Here is a 14,619-nt window from a genome sequence, read left to right as displayed (position 1 = left end):
CTCTCTCAATACAGTGCATATGTGTATGTATACAACATGAAGGCTAACCTATAGGCTAGGCTTTCACATTGACTTGACTGTATTTAACAGAAACAATCATGTAAATAACTTTAATTCATCTGACTGAAAATGTTATTCTAATACACAAACTTAAAACTAATTTTTATATTTAACATCCAATTTTACTTTGTGTTCATGTTGCAAGTTTTAGCACTAATAAATTCTTTGTCACTCAAAGCTACCCATTGGAGGTGGGAGAAAAGGAGATATAGCAGAAAGTTTCGTACTCTACCTAAAGCTTCTTTTGCTTTCTTTAGCAAATTACAGTAGAATGATCATTAAAAAGGGTTTCCATGCATGTTGTGTCATTTTTTATGCATACTGTTGTTATATGTTTCAGAAATGTTGCATGCTTACATATAAACACAAACATTTTTCTTAATATTCTCATCTGAATTTGGGAGGGGGTCTTACATACCATCACATTTGGCATATAAAGCCAAACACACCCTTGACTGCTAGGTTTTGATAATGCAACCTTTTGACTCATTGGCCACAGCCATACAACCTAACATATTACTATGAAAACTCAGCTAGATATATTTACTGTAATTTTGAAAATTACCGTTATGTAAAGTGAAGAATGTCTAAATAAGGGACTTTCTATCCTTTTTGCCTCACCACCACACTCTCTTCCTCCTCTTTCTCACCCTCCCCTCCCATGGTTGTGCACTCTTGCAATGACTTGATTTTAAGTAAATGAATTTATTCACAGTACTGTACATGTAATCCTTAAAAAGATTAGTTCATTTTAAACTTAATACAGTGTATATAATTTGTTTTTAATACTTATGTAGAATATGAAATGGTTTTCATCATAAATTCAGAATTCACAGTTAAGCTAAATCTCATTTACACATGGTTAACATACAAACTTCATTAATGCATTTCCTCATGCAGAAGTTTATTCTCTCATGTCGACAAGAGTATACAAATGTATTATTCATATGATTTTTTCAATATAGTACCAGTAAGGAAAAGGAATGAATTTAAATTTAAATTTACCAAAGCACCACCGCTATGATTTCTTTTAAGGGATTGTTTCTGTTATTTGTATATTTTCAGCAATTATTGAGGGTGGCTTTCCAACTCACTTGCCACTTCAGCACATGCAGAAGGATCTTCGTTTAGGGATGTTAATGGGTGACTCCTTGGAGTTACCACTCCCCCTCACAGCAGCCACAAATGAAGTTTTCAAACATGCGAAGCGACTAGGTTATGGGGGACATGATGTATCTAGTGTGTATATTCGCACACGTTTCTAACAGAAGATTTTACCGCTGTCGTATTTCTATGCGGATCTTGACACAGGTTGCAAAATTGGTTGAAAATCACCAGCATCATAATTGTGCACACTTGAACCTTCCATAATGTAATGAAGATTTCATTTTTACCATTTAATATTTTTGTCATAAAATGGTAGAAGTGTTGCACTCATTCCAATGCAAAATTCCACAGTTTCTCTATGTCACTACCATAGACTAAATATGCTCTACCTTCAGGTTTAGTGGGCACTTTTGGAGGTGTTTTATGTATAACATACAGTTGAAGGAATTCTACCAGGGCAGCCTCTCTCTGCTGGGTTGTCACTGTAGATGGTTAAAGCTGTTTCCAAGTGCACAAGATTTGGCTTTGGGTATAGGTGATTTCCATACTGTGACTGCAGTTTAGTTGTTTAATTATTTTTCCAACATTAAACAAACTTATTACAGATTTTTTAGATAATATTGTTTTTGATGTTGTTTGGTGCTAAAGTTGTTGTCACATTATGGATTTAAACCACATGTACTACTGTAATAGGAAATTTTGTACAAAGAAGTGCACCTACATGATGAAAGTTCAATTAGTAATGTAATTGCTTCCAAGGCACAGATGCCATGTCTTCATTGTCTCTGTACAGTTGTAAAGTATGTCATTCAAACTATTGACATATAATAAATAATGTCAGCAGAAACTTCAATTTTATTTTTGTTCCATAGTTTGTGACATTAACTTCAATAACAGAAACTGCCCATGTATCAAAGTTTTGTCACCTAGAGCTCCAGTTATGCCTTCATGTGGAAGAACTATTCAAGCCAGGTAGATGTTGCATTTTTTATGTAAACTTATTTTAATATTCACTAAACATTAGACTTTTAGGCCTGATTTTATAACCATGTGACATTTTAAATGAGGTGCAATTCATTATTGTAAGCAGTTGGGGATATGTGATTGTATGTTCAATTATTGTCATTTTATTCCATTCCTTCTGTTGTGTATGTTGTGTTTAAGTTTGAAGGATGAGCTCATTACAATTTTATAGTATAACTGGTTTAATGTATTCTTTAATTGTTTAATGAAAGTTAGACATTCGAAAATGTACCTAATTTTGCCATTGGAATAAAGATGATAATTTTGAGTTCTCATATCATATCCCTATATCAAAGCAGAGCCTTTAATAAGTTTAATGTGCAGAGAATCTATAGTCTTCACTTCAGTACAAGGACCCTCCTAAGTATTTTTAAATATGCAAGAGAAACCAATCTCTGAAAGTTTTAGATGTCTACAGCAATGTGTTGGTTTTGCTAGAAATTCAGATACATCAAAAAGTATTTCATGCATAATTTATATATATGTGTGTAATATTTCAAAAGAAAATATTCCTTACTGTTCCTAACTTTAGTGCGTCATAAAGGAACTGATGTTGAAGTATACTTTAAATGTGAATATGAATTTAGATTTTTATTAGATTTATGTTACATAAAACATTTTGAATAGTGAGACATAGATTTATTTTTCAATTAACAGGTATGAAAGGGATCATGACATGTTAGGTACTTGAAATCTTTTTCATATGAATAATGTCAGAATGAGGTCATTATAAAATATATCTTTATTTTAAGTGTACTGTGTAGAACAAATTGTAATATGAAGACCTATCAAACATTTGTAAGGGAAATCCAAAATTTTTGAAATTATCTTTGAATTTTTTTGTACAGATATACATAAACTCGTCACTATGAATTATCAAAGATTCGGTTTTAGTGTACAGTATTTTGGACATTTATTTGTATTTGTCTTAAAGGAACTTTCAAACCTAGGAAAACTTCAGGGGTGCATAAACAATTAGCTGCTGAAATTTTATTAAGAAGTTATAATGTGAAGCACATCAAGAATTGCATTATCCTTTTTGAAGTTATTGATATCCCATATGTCTGTTTAACTGGGTTTGTCCTTGGAGATTTAATAAATTCATTTACTTAGGTAATTTAGGACATAATGCTTATGTCTGCTTTTATGTGACTACTGCCTTTGTGATCAGATGTAATAATACATCTGGCAATATCTGTATCCCATCTATCATTCACTTTGAAAGGATGGGTTGATCTGCAGAGTACCTTCAAAGCAGGCCATGAAGTTTTAAATCTTATTAGATTGACTTGTTTGTAGTTTACCTCTTGATTTTCAGTAATATATCCTGGTTTTTCATGATTGTTTCAAGACTGGAATGAAGCTTGCAAGTCATTTCATAGGGCTCTTTGTTCTTCATAATTTTACAAGTCATACTTGTTTCAACACTGCAGTGGGGCTTGCAAGTCATTTCATAGTGCTCTGTGTTCTTCATGATTTTATGAGTCATATTTGTTTCAACACTACAATGGGATCTGCAAGTCACTTTGTAGGGCTCTGTGTTCTTCGTAATTTTATGAGTCATAATTGTAATATGTTTAGTAATAATGATGAAAGCAGATAACTGCTGAAAGTTTCTTGCTCATTTTTCAGTTGCACTTAACATTTGTCAGCAATACAAGGAAATCATTGTTGTTCCTCTCATGTTTAAAAGTTAATTCGATGCATCATTGATTTCGGTCCTCTTGTTTTACAGTCTACTGTACCAGTACTGGTAGTTTTTTAAGAGACACTAAACTGTGGAATTGTTGTTAGCTTGAAAATAGAGATGATACACCTTCACAACCAAACACAGATAGGAATTGATATTTATAATAATATATTAAACACAGGGTTTTAAAAAAATTCAAATTATATATATATATATATATAAATAATATATATTTTTTATTTTAAAGTATTTAAGGTTTATATTGGGAGTGTTATGCATTTTAGTGATGTGATGTAGAGTTGGTTTCTATAAGATGAAAGCAGCCCTTTTCTATAAAAGTTTTCAAGTGAATAGAGACCTATGTGGAAGTTTTGAGTTGTATAGTTTGGCCACAGAAGGGTTATCATCTCTTGCACTATATTCATAAACTGTTTAGATATTTTGAGTCTATGTAATATTGATTTAAAAACCTCTTCTCCCACTCACACAAACACATTTAAACCTTGTCTTGTTTATGACTACCAATATATTTTGTACTAGTTTAGATGAAAATGAGATTTTTTTATAAAGTTCCAATAAAAAGATTGTGTATTTGGTGTTTTTAACATCCCATCAAACATTTCAGAACTTGGTTGGGCTTGTGGAGTTCATGTTGTGGTAGGTGGCTTCAGGTTGAGGCTGAAGGTCCACAGTAGGCAGTACTTTTGAAGAACAAGCTGTCATAGTACAAAACAAGGTATTTGTTAGGGGTATCTAGAAAATATTCAGAAATGACTCTGGTATTTTAATTTTTTTTTAGATATAGTTTGTATGATTTATTGTATGCCATTTAATGTTTTGAAATATGTAGATAAAGCTAAACTACATTAAATTGTGGTTGTATATAGAATTTGAAATGTAAACGTATAAAAAAGATCTTCATTTTATGTAAACAATTATTTTTTGCCCACAAGTTATCATAAAGCAAATATCACTGTCTGTTAAGACATCACTGTTGTGTGAGTGATGATTATCATGTGGAAAATGATTTCTTTTATGGCTATTGAGTCAATTTGCCATGCTGTAGATCATTGAAGGAGCTAAAAACATTTAATGAAGAACTGCTATTGACAGTTTCTTCTATTGCAAAAGGACCTCTTCTCCCAATTTCAGTTATACAGAAAGTGTAAACAAGTGATCTCAAGAGTAGTTTAGATGACATTTTTAACAGATGTTGCCACAAAATACTCAACAAAAGTATGAAAGGTGCTGAGAAATTTGGTGATCATAGGCTGGAAAGTAGACCAAAATGGGTTTAGCTTGTAATAAGAAGACGAGAGCAGTAGCTAGTCAGAGAAGATGTGTATATGGGAATAGCTAGATGAAGGTTAGTAGACAGGCCAAGAAGTCTGGGCAAAAGACATAAATGGAGACTGGGACCAGTTGGGAGTCCTAACAGACAGACCATAGGGTGGAAGCTTGAGGAGAACTTATTTCACATCTTTTCCCACAAAAATGTTGATGATGGTAAAGTAGTTTTAGTTAGGTAAGCCCTTAATTATGTACTGTATATTAATTCTTTAACAGGGCAGGTCCAATGGATATATGTTTTCACAATGAAAATCTATCCAGTATCATCTTTGAGTGCTGCTAAATCAACACTGCTTGTTCTGTAAAGCAACTGCACTATCAGTCAAACACTAATAAAGTCAAAATATATGGATCAACTTTTGACCCAACATAAAGAATTTTGAGTAATTTTATGATAAAAGACATTTGAGAATCTGCACTCGTGATTTTAAATCATCCCCAAAATACATTATTGCAAATTGAAAGAGGTGATCCCAACTATCTCTACACTGTGATCTCATAACTGAAAATTGCAATGGAAGTAAATTCATATTACTTCCCAATTAGAATTAACTGGCTTGATGAATTGCTAAATATGGGGATTAGAATTCTACCAATATCAGAGTTATTAGTAGTTGAACCAGACTACTGAATTAACCTATTTAGCTCTAACAGAGCTGGCCTGAAGCATTTGTATGTAGTAACAAGACATTTAGATTAGATTTTACTTATTAAATTATACCATTAAAGATTTTATATAATTTGGTTAATTGACAATGATGGAGATTCTGACATTTTCTTTGTTTTCCATAACATGACAATTGTTGTTCATTATATTTTGGAAATTCACTCTGTAATGCTTAACGTTGGTGTCACTACATTCTGTGCATGTGAGGATTGTGTCAGCTATTCATCAAATATCTATGGATCAAATGAGAGAGAACAATTCTAAAATAAGTAAAAATCATATGTGTGTGTCATTCCTTTTGATGTGGTATTTTCCAGATTCCAGTATTGGACTTTATTTGTTTTAATTTGTTAATATCATTCCATATACGTATTCTGCCATTTATGGATTACAATGGGCTTTACTTATATTAATTGATCACTATTTGAAATATCTACATGTAATCTTGTTATAGTAATTGCAGTCTTAGCTGGTTTATCAGCCCTTTTCATTTCCAGTGATGCCTACATGGTTAGGAATCTAACATACATCCACAATGTTACCATCTTCATATAATTTGTTAGGTGAAATTTGACTTTGTTGTGCAAGGGTATTTTTTGGATTAAAATTTTGAGGATTTCAACAGCCCTTCTAGAGCTACTGAAAATCACAAATTTCTGTGATATCATCTCTAACAGCTGATCCTATTTCACATAATTCTGCATTTTAAACAGAGTCTCTATTAGGCAATAAAATGTGTATTTAGGTGAAAAGACTGAAAATCCCATGCATGATGATTAGAACTCATTAGTGTACATTGCATGGTGTGAACCTTGAATCTTGTATATTCCATTACTTGTTGTGTAGGTGTTTTAGGAGTATATGGATAGTTTTAGATTAATATTTTAGATGGGTATAAGTTCATACCTTACATATAATCATTGAGAGAGATAGTTCGAGGAGGAAATTATATATGTATATTTGTTGATTCAGTGTACTGATTGTGACTGGGAGAGGTGGTAAGTGGTTATTCATGAATATATCTAATATACCTAATTAGATGTGCACTTTTGAACATCATAAGCAACAGAACATATGCCGTTCCCTATAAGATGGAAAGGTTCATGCTGTACAATCTAGAGTGATGGCCCCAAACCTCCCTCAGATCTAGGACTTGCTACCGTTATCATTCAATAAAAATCAGTTATCTGTACACAGAAATGCTTACATTTTCACAGCAGAACTATGTGGTATGAATTCAGCAGTTATGAGAAAATGATCACACAAATTATTAGTTTTCAGGACTAAATGTCTAGTACTGTACTACCATAGGAGCCGTAAAAGCTATTGTCCTGAACATTATTGTAAAGAAAAAATTGTTTTTTGTTTGGACAATGTATATGAATTTGGTGTAACTGAAATTTCTAGGATCCCTGCACATGTGAGCATAAAAGGAAATGAAGATGCCAACACCCACTTTTACAAGGTCAAATATTGTTTAACATCTCCAAAACCCATTAGCTTTAATAAGTGACACTTCATAAAATAAGTTGAATAACAGCAGATCAAAACAGATCAAACCTATCAATGGACTGTGTCATGTTATGTCTAAAAGAATGATGAAGTGAGGTGCAATAAATTTATCTTGTCCCAGAAATTTTCACTCATCTGATTTCATGGATATTGGATGAAAAGTCTACATGACCTGAGCCTTGTATTCAGAGAATGCAGACCAGTAGTGTCAGTTAAACATATTTTATGGAATTGTCCAACCTGTAAGAATTTCAGTTTATTAAAGTTTAAATTTCATGATGTCTTTTGGCCAGTATAGGAATAGATTATTTTGGTTCAATGGTCATGTTAAACTTCCTGGTAATGGTAAGACTGTATTGAGGATTGTACCTGTCGTCATTGGTTTAAATTATTTCTGACAAAAAGGATGACTTAATTACTTATACTAAATTGCAATCTCTGTACTCATAGATTAGTCCACATGGCAAGCAGGTGTGTCTAATAAAAAGGAAAAGAATCTTGCTTCAGTGTGGTGTGCTTTTAAATAGGGGAGATCACATTCTGTGATGGTTTTAGGATTTTCAATTCTTTTGTTAGATTAAATTTCCATAAGTTCATCCATTTAATGAATAACCTTAATCATTCTTGGCAAGTACACTCAAGAATGGCACTATGTTACCTGGTCAGAATAAAGCATGGCTGTTTTTTCAGTATCCTTATTTCCATTATGTTTGCATGACCAGAGAGCCAGCGTACTTTAACAATTTTACCAGCTTCCTGTAATTTATGGAATGAATACCTAGTGCAAGAATTTAATAGTATCAAAGAAAAATACAATTTTTTGAAAGGTAAGGTGATATTAAAGTAGACAACATAGGAGTAAGAATAATATCGGGAAAGACAGTCAGGCACAGGTTCACTATATATACTGCAAATTGAGAAACCTGAAAGATCCAAACAAATTGGTTGGGAAGGTTATCAGATGTGACAAGAAATGTGGCAATGAGAGAGAACTGTATAGTGTGGGTGAAGATATAAAAAGGACTTTAGATAAAATTCTTTTAAATGTTTATTCAAACTTCAGTTCTTACTGATGTAAAATAATGTAAGGTTAATTGAATATGTGTTAAGTTTAGTTGTAATCTTAATTTTCTTAGAAGGTGGTTAACCAGTACCAAACATCATACAGTAATTAATTCATCTCAGTGAAGATTTCAGGATATACTGAGTATTGATTTCTACTGTACTGCATATTCTATGTTAGTTTATACAAATACTTTAAATGATTGTGTCACCACAAACCCCTTACTCATTGGCAATCTTGTGCATTGAACAAAATCCCTGACACTGATGTCTTCTACATAAAAAGAAGTCTGTGGCAGGTGACAGCCACTTCAAATGGGCTCCAGCAATTTTTCAGTCAAAGTGTTTGAAGTTTTATCTCTCAAATTTTATGATAATGTATGATCCTTGCAGTGAAATTTCCTTGTATCATTATTATTCCCATTTTTCTCTTTCCTGTGTAAATGTAAAGAACTCTCCCGTTGTTTCCTGGAGTCATTTTTCTTCGCTGATGGAAGATTTTTGTCGCTATTGAGTCTTCTCAGTGCCACTAAAAGAGCTGAGCCATCATTGAGAGTGGTTAGATAGAACATCATTGCTAAAGGTAACAGCTGCTTCTACAGCTTCCAAATTGCATAGAGCCTTTTCTATGCATCATATAACATTCTTTTCATCAGGTTAGCTGGCAACAGGTTTATGGGTGATGCAGCAGGAAGATGTTTTGTCATAACGGTTTTTTATTTCCTCAAATGTTTCCTCTCATGCTCAGGTGGTCATCTACTGAGAATTACAAAAGCAAATGACTTGAGACACAAGGTACGCAAATATTTTTAGCAAACAGGTGGGTTATAGTTAGCAGGTGGACTGATGTGCTGAATTCCCATTGGCCATGCTGTTGCATGTGTTTCAGATATTGTTGCGATCTTCTTAGCTTAGTCAGTTGGGTTGGCTAGTATGACAGTGTACTCAGGTAAGGAGATGAAGTCTTGTGTTATTTTTACCTCCCCCTCCTCTCTCTCTTGGTGGTGTATGGTGTCAAGTTTGGTGACAACTGATTTTTTTAATTTCTAATTATACCAGGAAGAAATTTGGACAAACTAAAAACTGAGATGTTGGGTGCTTGAGAATCATCGGCTTCTGGCTTCATCTTTATTCATCTGCTTCTGGCTTCATCTTTATTTTACAGAGAACTGTTATGTCAGGGATTTGGTTTGACTTAAAAAATTAGCTATATTGTAAAAGATACGAGTTTCTGTGAAAAAAGAAATTTTAATTGTAAAAAAAAAACTGTATGTTAGTTTGCTAACAAAGAGTGCCAAAAGTCTCAGGTGCTGACAAGGAGATTTGAGAGTTTCAAGCGTGTATAGGAGAAATTACTAGAATGAATTCACACACTCTGGAACATTCCACATGTTTTAGTGAAAGCTATTCTTACCCATGTGCTGTAATGAACATTTTATTTTTTTTTCTAATATGTTTAGATTCTTATCATTTTGCACTTTTACAGATACAGGTATTTTGGACATCAAGCAACTCTTGTACCGCAAGAGGAAAATTCTATTTCATAAAAATTCTGTCGTAAATTCTCGTAAAGGCATCACGAGCTTCAAGTACAATAATGAAGGTAAAGTAAATGTTTAAGTGTACAGTAACTGGTTTAATTTTTTTCAAATTAGAGAAAGCTCTTTTGAAACTCTGATTTTTGTCACTTAAAGGGAAGCTGATAAACTTTATTACATTGCTGATTAGTTGTTGGGAACGTAAACCACTGATCTTTACAACCTTGATCTGAAGTTTTCTTTTAAACTAGCTAAATTGAGTACCCTTGGAACATTGTTCTTTTTCTCTGTGTCTTAATGGTAAAAGTAATGGTTTCTACTGTTCAGTCAACATTTTGTTCTAAAGAATTTTTTTAATTGTTTACTTAATTGTTGTCTGAAGGAAATTGTGTACATACTGTTCAGTTTTCAGACTTTTAGCACTTTTGCATGGGCTTTCAGAGAGAAATATCCTTGAATCAGTTCAAACCACACCTCTGAGGTAGTCACCTTAAACTAAGTTAATCAGGCTTTCTTATCTCGTGCCTACTACTTTTTTCCTTACCATATGTTGATGGTTTATGAGATATGACCCGTGAGTGGTTTTGACTATCATTTTAATCACCCATAAATCATGAAGGAGGATTAGGTTGGATATCATCCTCACCCTTAGAATTCATACAGTCAAGCAAAGTGAAAGTCTAATGCCAAGCTCTGGTTCTTGTTCTGGGTTTAATCTTGATGGACTGACAACCTTCAAGACATAATGAGCTTTGTGTATATCTGGGCTAATCCTGTGGCAGCCTGAAAGAAAGGGGTTCATCCTTCCTTTAAGAGAAGCTTCATGGTAGACAATGGGAAATGCCTGGGCAAATTATAGTTAATGTTTCATGAAGTGCAGAAATGTACACTTTGTCAGCCCCTCTCCAAAAGTCAAATTTAAACAAAGATGCCTTGTATGTGACACTGAAGGTATGCAAATATATAAACCAAACAAGACAAGGAATTCAGACAACTTTGAAACTTGATTAATTTTGATTCCCTTTATGGGTATGAGAATCAGTCAAGATTTCTGGTTTTAAAAACAGCTTTTAAGACATCACTAAAACCTGAAAATTATAACCAAATATCCATCACTAGAAATATTATTTACATAAATTAAGGAAATGAATAGTTAGTTGAACCACTGCCAAAAGTCAGTGGGAAACGTATCTGGTAATCAAAACTACAGATAATGTGAATGTAAAAGTAACAAAATACAGCGCTATAAAAAGTGTGTAGGGTACTTTTGTGTTACAATGAATATGAACACAGTGTATAAAAAAGCTACCATATTAGACACTCTTCAAAGAAAATGTAATAACACAGAGGACTGAAATCTATGACATCCTAGCAAGAAAAACATGAGTGTCATTAAAAGTGGCAAAGATGAAATTTTGTGGAAAATCTGCCTGTAGAAATTAAAATTCTAGGCCAAAAGGGAGAGCAAAACCGTATGTACCCAAACCTCTTCAATGCAAAAACTTTAGTCAATGTGGGTAAAACAAAAAATGTAATAATAAAAAAGCATGCATACTGCTGGTCTAGCGATCATGCAGCATTGGAATCAATGCACACCATTTTGAGTCAACTGGAGTTAGGAACATCATGCCAAATCGAAAGAATGTCCATTCAATGTATGGCACTGAACTAAAGATATTACAAGATAGAACTAGTACAGTAAGTTCAAAATAGGAGCAAAATTAGAACTGAAAATCAGAGATGTTATTAACCCATCCAAAAGTATGTATAAACCTGTAGCTAATCAAAATACTGGAAAAAGTAGTATGGAGAACAATAATAAAAACAGTGCAGTTGGCTTGTAACTCTATGGAAAATAATACACAAACTTAAGATTCACAAGAAAATACCTCAACTTAAAATGTATAGGAAGTCTATTCCTTCCAACCTGAGGATTTTACAAAACATGAAAAAGACAACATAAATGTTTGAAAGATGTACAGTAAAATTAAAGCACCCATCTCTCCAGTTAAAAATATCAATACTTATCAGAATAGATTGAGTCAAAATCAAAATGAATAACAAGACTTAATCATCAGGACTTGACATGAATTTTTAATCCTTCTATTATCCAATGGAATTTAAACAGAATTCAAACTAGATTCCATTTAGGCAGACTACATAGGTTAATATTAGAATATGATTCTTTATGATAAACAAGTAAAAAACTGTCACAGCCAGTCAGTCTATGAAAATCCTCATAGGGAATTATAGTGCCATCAGTGCAGCTCACATGCTTTGTAGGCATTACTAAAGGGTGTTTAATTAATGGCTTCTTAACTTCTCAAATTCTTCACACTTTTTGGATACACTTGTCACTACAAAGCCTATGATCCAAATGCAAGAATAGGAGGAAATTCTGATGTCTGTAGCAAGATTAGAACCTGCATCCAGAGTATCAGAACAAGGTCACTTTACCAAGCTGACCTTGTGGTCAGGTTGGTAATGTGACCTCATCCTGATAGTCTGGATTCAGGTTTGAATCCTGCTACAGATGTCAAAATTTCTATATATTCTTGCATTTGGATCTTAGGATTTGAATTGACAAGCGTATCCAAACAGAGTGAAGAATTTGACAAGTTAAGAGGGCATTGTGGTTCGGTCACTTTTTACCAGATACATATGTACAGTAATTGTAAGAACCACAGTGACCTTTTAACTTTTTGAATTCTTCATACTTTTTTGATATGCTTGTCACTACCAAGCCTAAGATCCAAATGCAAGAATACAAGGAAATTTTGATGTCCTTAGCAGGATTAGAGTCTACATCTGGAGTGTCAGAATAAGGTCTTGTTACCAACTTGACCACAAAAAGTATCATTATGATACTCCAGATGCAAGTTCAAATCCTGCCACAGATGTCAGAATTTCTTCATATTTTTGTATTTTATTCACTTGTAAAATCTCAGGAGATGCCCTAAGTGTAGGCTTTAAAGTAAATGTTTCACCATTTTCACAAAATGTGGCAGTATTGTAAGGACTGGGAATTGGAGCGACTTACTGACTGGGTGTTTACTGGTTTATTGGTTGTTCCTTACTGAGATAATGTACATTGTTGTTGTTGTTGTTTTAGATTTAGCTGGCCTTGTGCCAGCACAGGCTCTTGCTTCTAGAGCAGCCCGTAACTATATGTTGATGATGAGTCTGTAAGATGGGTAGGTTAATGAAAACTTTTTATGATACATGAAAGTGATTTTGGTGGGGGATAAACAGAATCTTCGAAGATGTTATACCCATAGATAATCCTTCTGACTGCAGCTAAATAACCTTCACAGAGGAAAAAACTTATGACAATAAACAACTGACCCACCAACAGAAAGACCTCGTGAGATCACCCACCACATTATGGCCAGCTGTATGCAAAAAAAAAAAAAAAAAAAAAAAAAAATTCACGAACTCCTTTATAATCTAATGGTAGTGATACTGTAAGAGCCCCTGACGCTGTCTTTTCCAAACAGTGTGTGTGAAATGGTTCGTCAATCGTCGTCCATCGGGTGGCAAACAAAACAACAGCATCTCGTTTCCTTTCTCTAATGGAACGCGATTTCAACCGTTACAATGTTTCCGTCTGTTTCTCCTTAACCACTGTTGTCTTGTTTTATGTACAATCACCACTACTTGCATTGCCATGCAAGCATTCTAATCATGTACTCATAATGTTCCAACAATCTTCTGTATCAAACTGTATGTGTTTCTAAAGAGAAACTTAAATGTCTCTCCATTTCACATATATTATGCTACTGCATTGTATCCATTAATCTGTCTTGAATCTCAAGCAATTGGCCATATGCTGAATTTTGCCTTTTGATGTATGTTTCATCACTGTATGTTAATCGTGTCTCTTGATATCGTCATCTGTTTGTCTGCCGACAAACACAGATGTCTGAACCTTTTATCTCTGTTTTACCTGTCTCCCCAAGACGCGTCAATAACATCTTCGAAGATTCTGTACATTATCGAAGATGTTATTGACGCATGCGAGCACACGGGCGTCTACAATGTTCCCCACAAGCGAGGCATCAATGCAGAAATTGTCTTGCCGACAATTGTAGTTGGCTCGAAGGGCTTGGACTAGGGGCAGGTAGGAGGCTGAAGGGCGGCGCTGGCCAGCAGGAGCTCGAGGAGGACGGGAGCTGGTTGAAGGGTGACGTCAGATGATCCTTCGGTGGCCGACTCGAGGGCTGAAGGATGACGGCGGCTGATCCTTGGTAGCCAGCTCAAGGGGGGCGGCAGCAGGCTGAAGGATGACGTTGGCTGGTCCTTTGTTGGTCCGCTCATCCAGTACGAGTGCGGGGGCGGCTTCAGGTTTCAGGGAGGAGGCATCCAGGGCTCCGATGGTGGGGTGGGTCATCTCGGAGGGTCGGACTTCTACTGAGAACTCAGGAACGGCGGGAAACAGCGAGGCGGCGAATGGTCTGTCGGTGCGTGGGTCGTCATCTTGGGTCGGCCGGGTCCTTCGGGTCACTCCGGGGTCACCAGTGTAAGGACTGGGAATTGGAGCGACATACTGGCTGGGTGTTTACTGGTTTATTGGTTGTTCCTGACTGAGATAATGTACATGTTGTTTTAGA

The 14,619-nt window shown here is 34.5% G+C and overlaps 1 protein-coding gene across 2 annotated transcripts in view; it reads left to right on the top strand.

The window, feature by feature from the left end:
- Ndf (Nucleosome-destabilizing factor) overlaps positions 1-4,471 on the top strand; it is a 228,245-nt gene extending 223,774 nt beyond the window's left edge. Inside the window, exon 12 of one of the 2 annotated variants that reach the window (XM_067122496.1) lies at positions 1,126-4,471. In XM_067122496.1, the coding sequence (XP_066978597.1) occupies positions 1,126-1,325 (200 nt within the window). In that variant the 3' untranslated portion in view covers positions 1,326-4,471. The remainder of the gene's footprint in view (positions 1-1,125) is intronic. The other variant, XM_067122494.1, reaches the window with a different exon arrangement.
- The last annotated feature ends 10,148 nt before the right edge of the window (positions 4,472-14,619 follow it).

The sequence above is a fragment of the Macrobrachium rosenbergii genome, chromosome 20 (genome assembly GCF_040412425.1).
Source record: "Macrobrachium rosenbergii isolate ZJJX-2024 chromosome 20, ASM4041242v1, whole genome shotgun sequence".
NCBI lineage: Eukaryota > Metazoa > Arthropoda > Malacostraca > Decapoda > Palaemonidae > Macrobrachium > Macrobrachium rosenbergii.
Note: the sequence above shows the minus strand (reverse complement) of the source record. Positions and strands in the feature narration are given on the sequence as shown.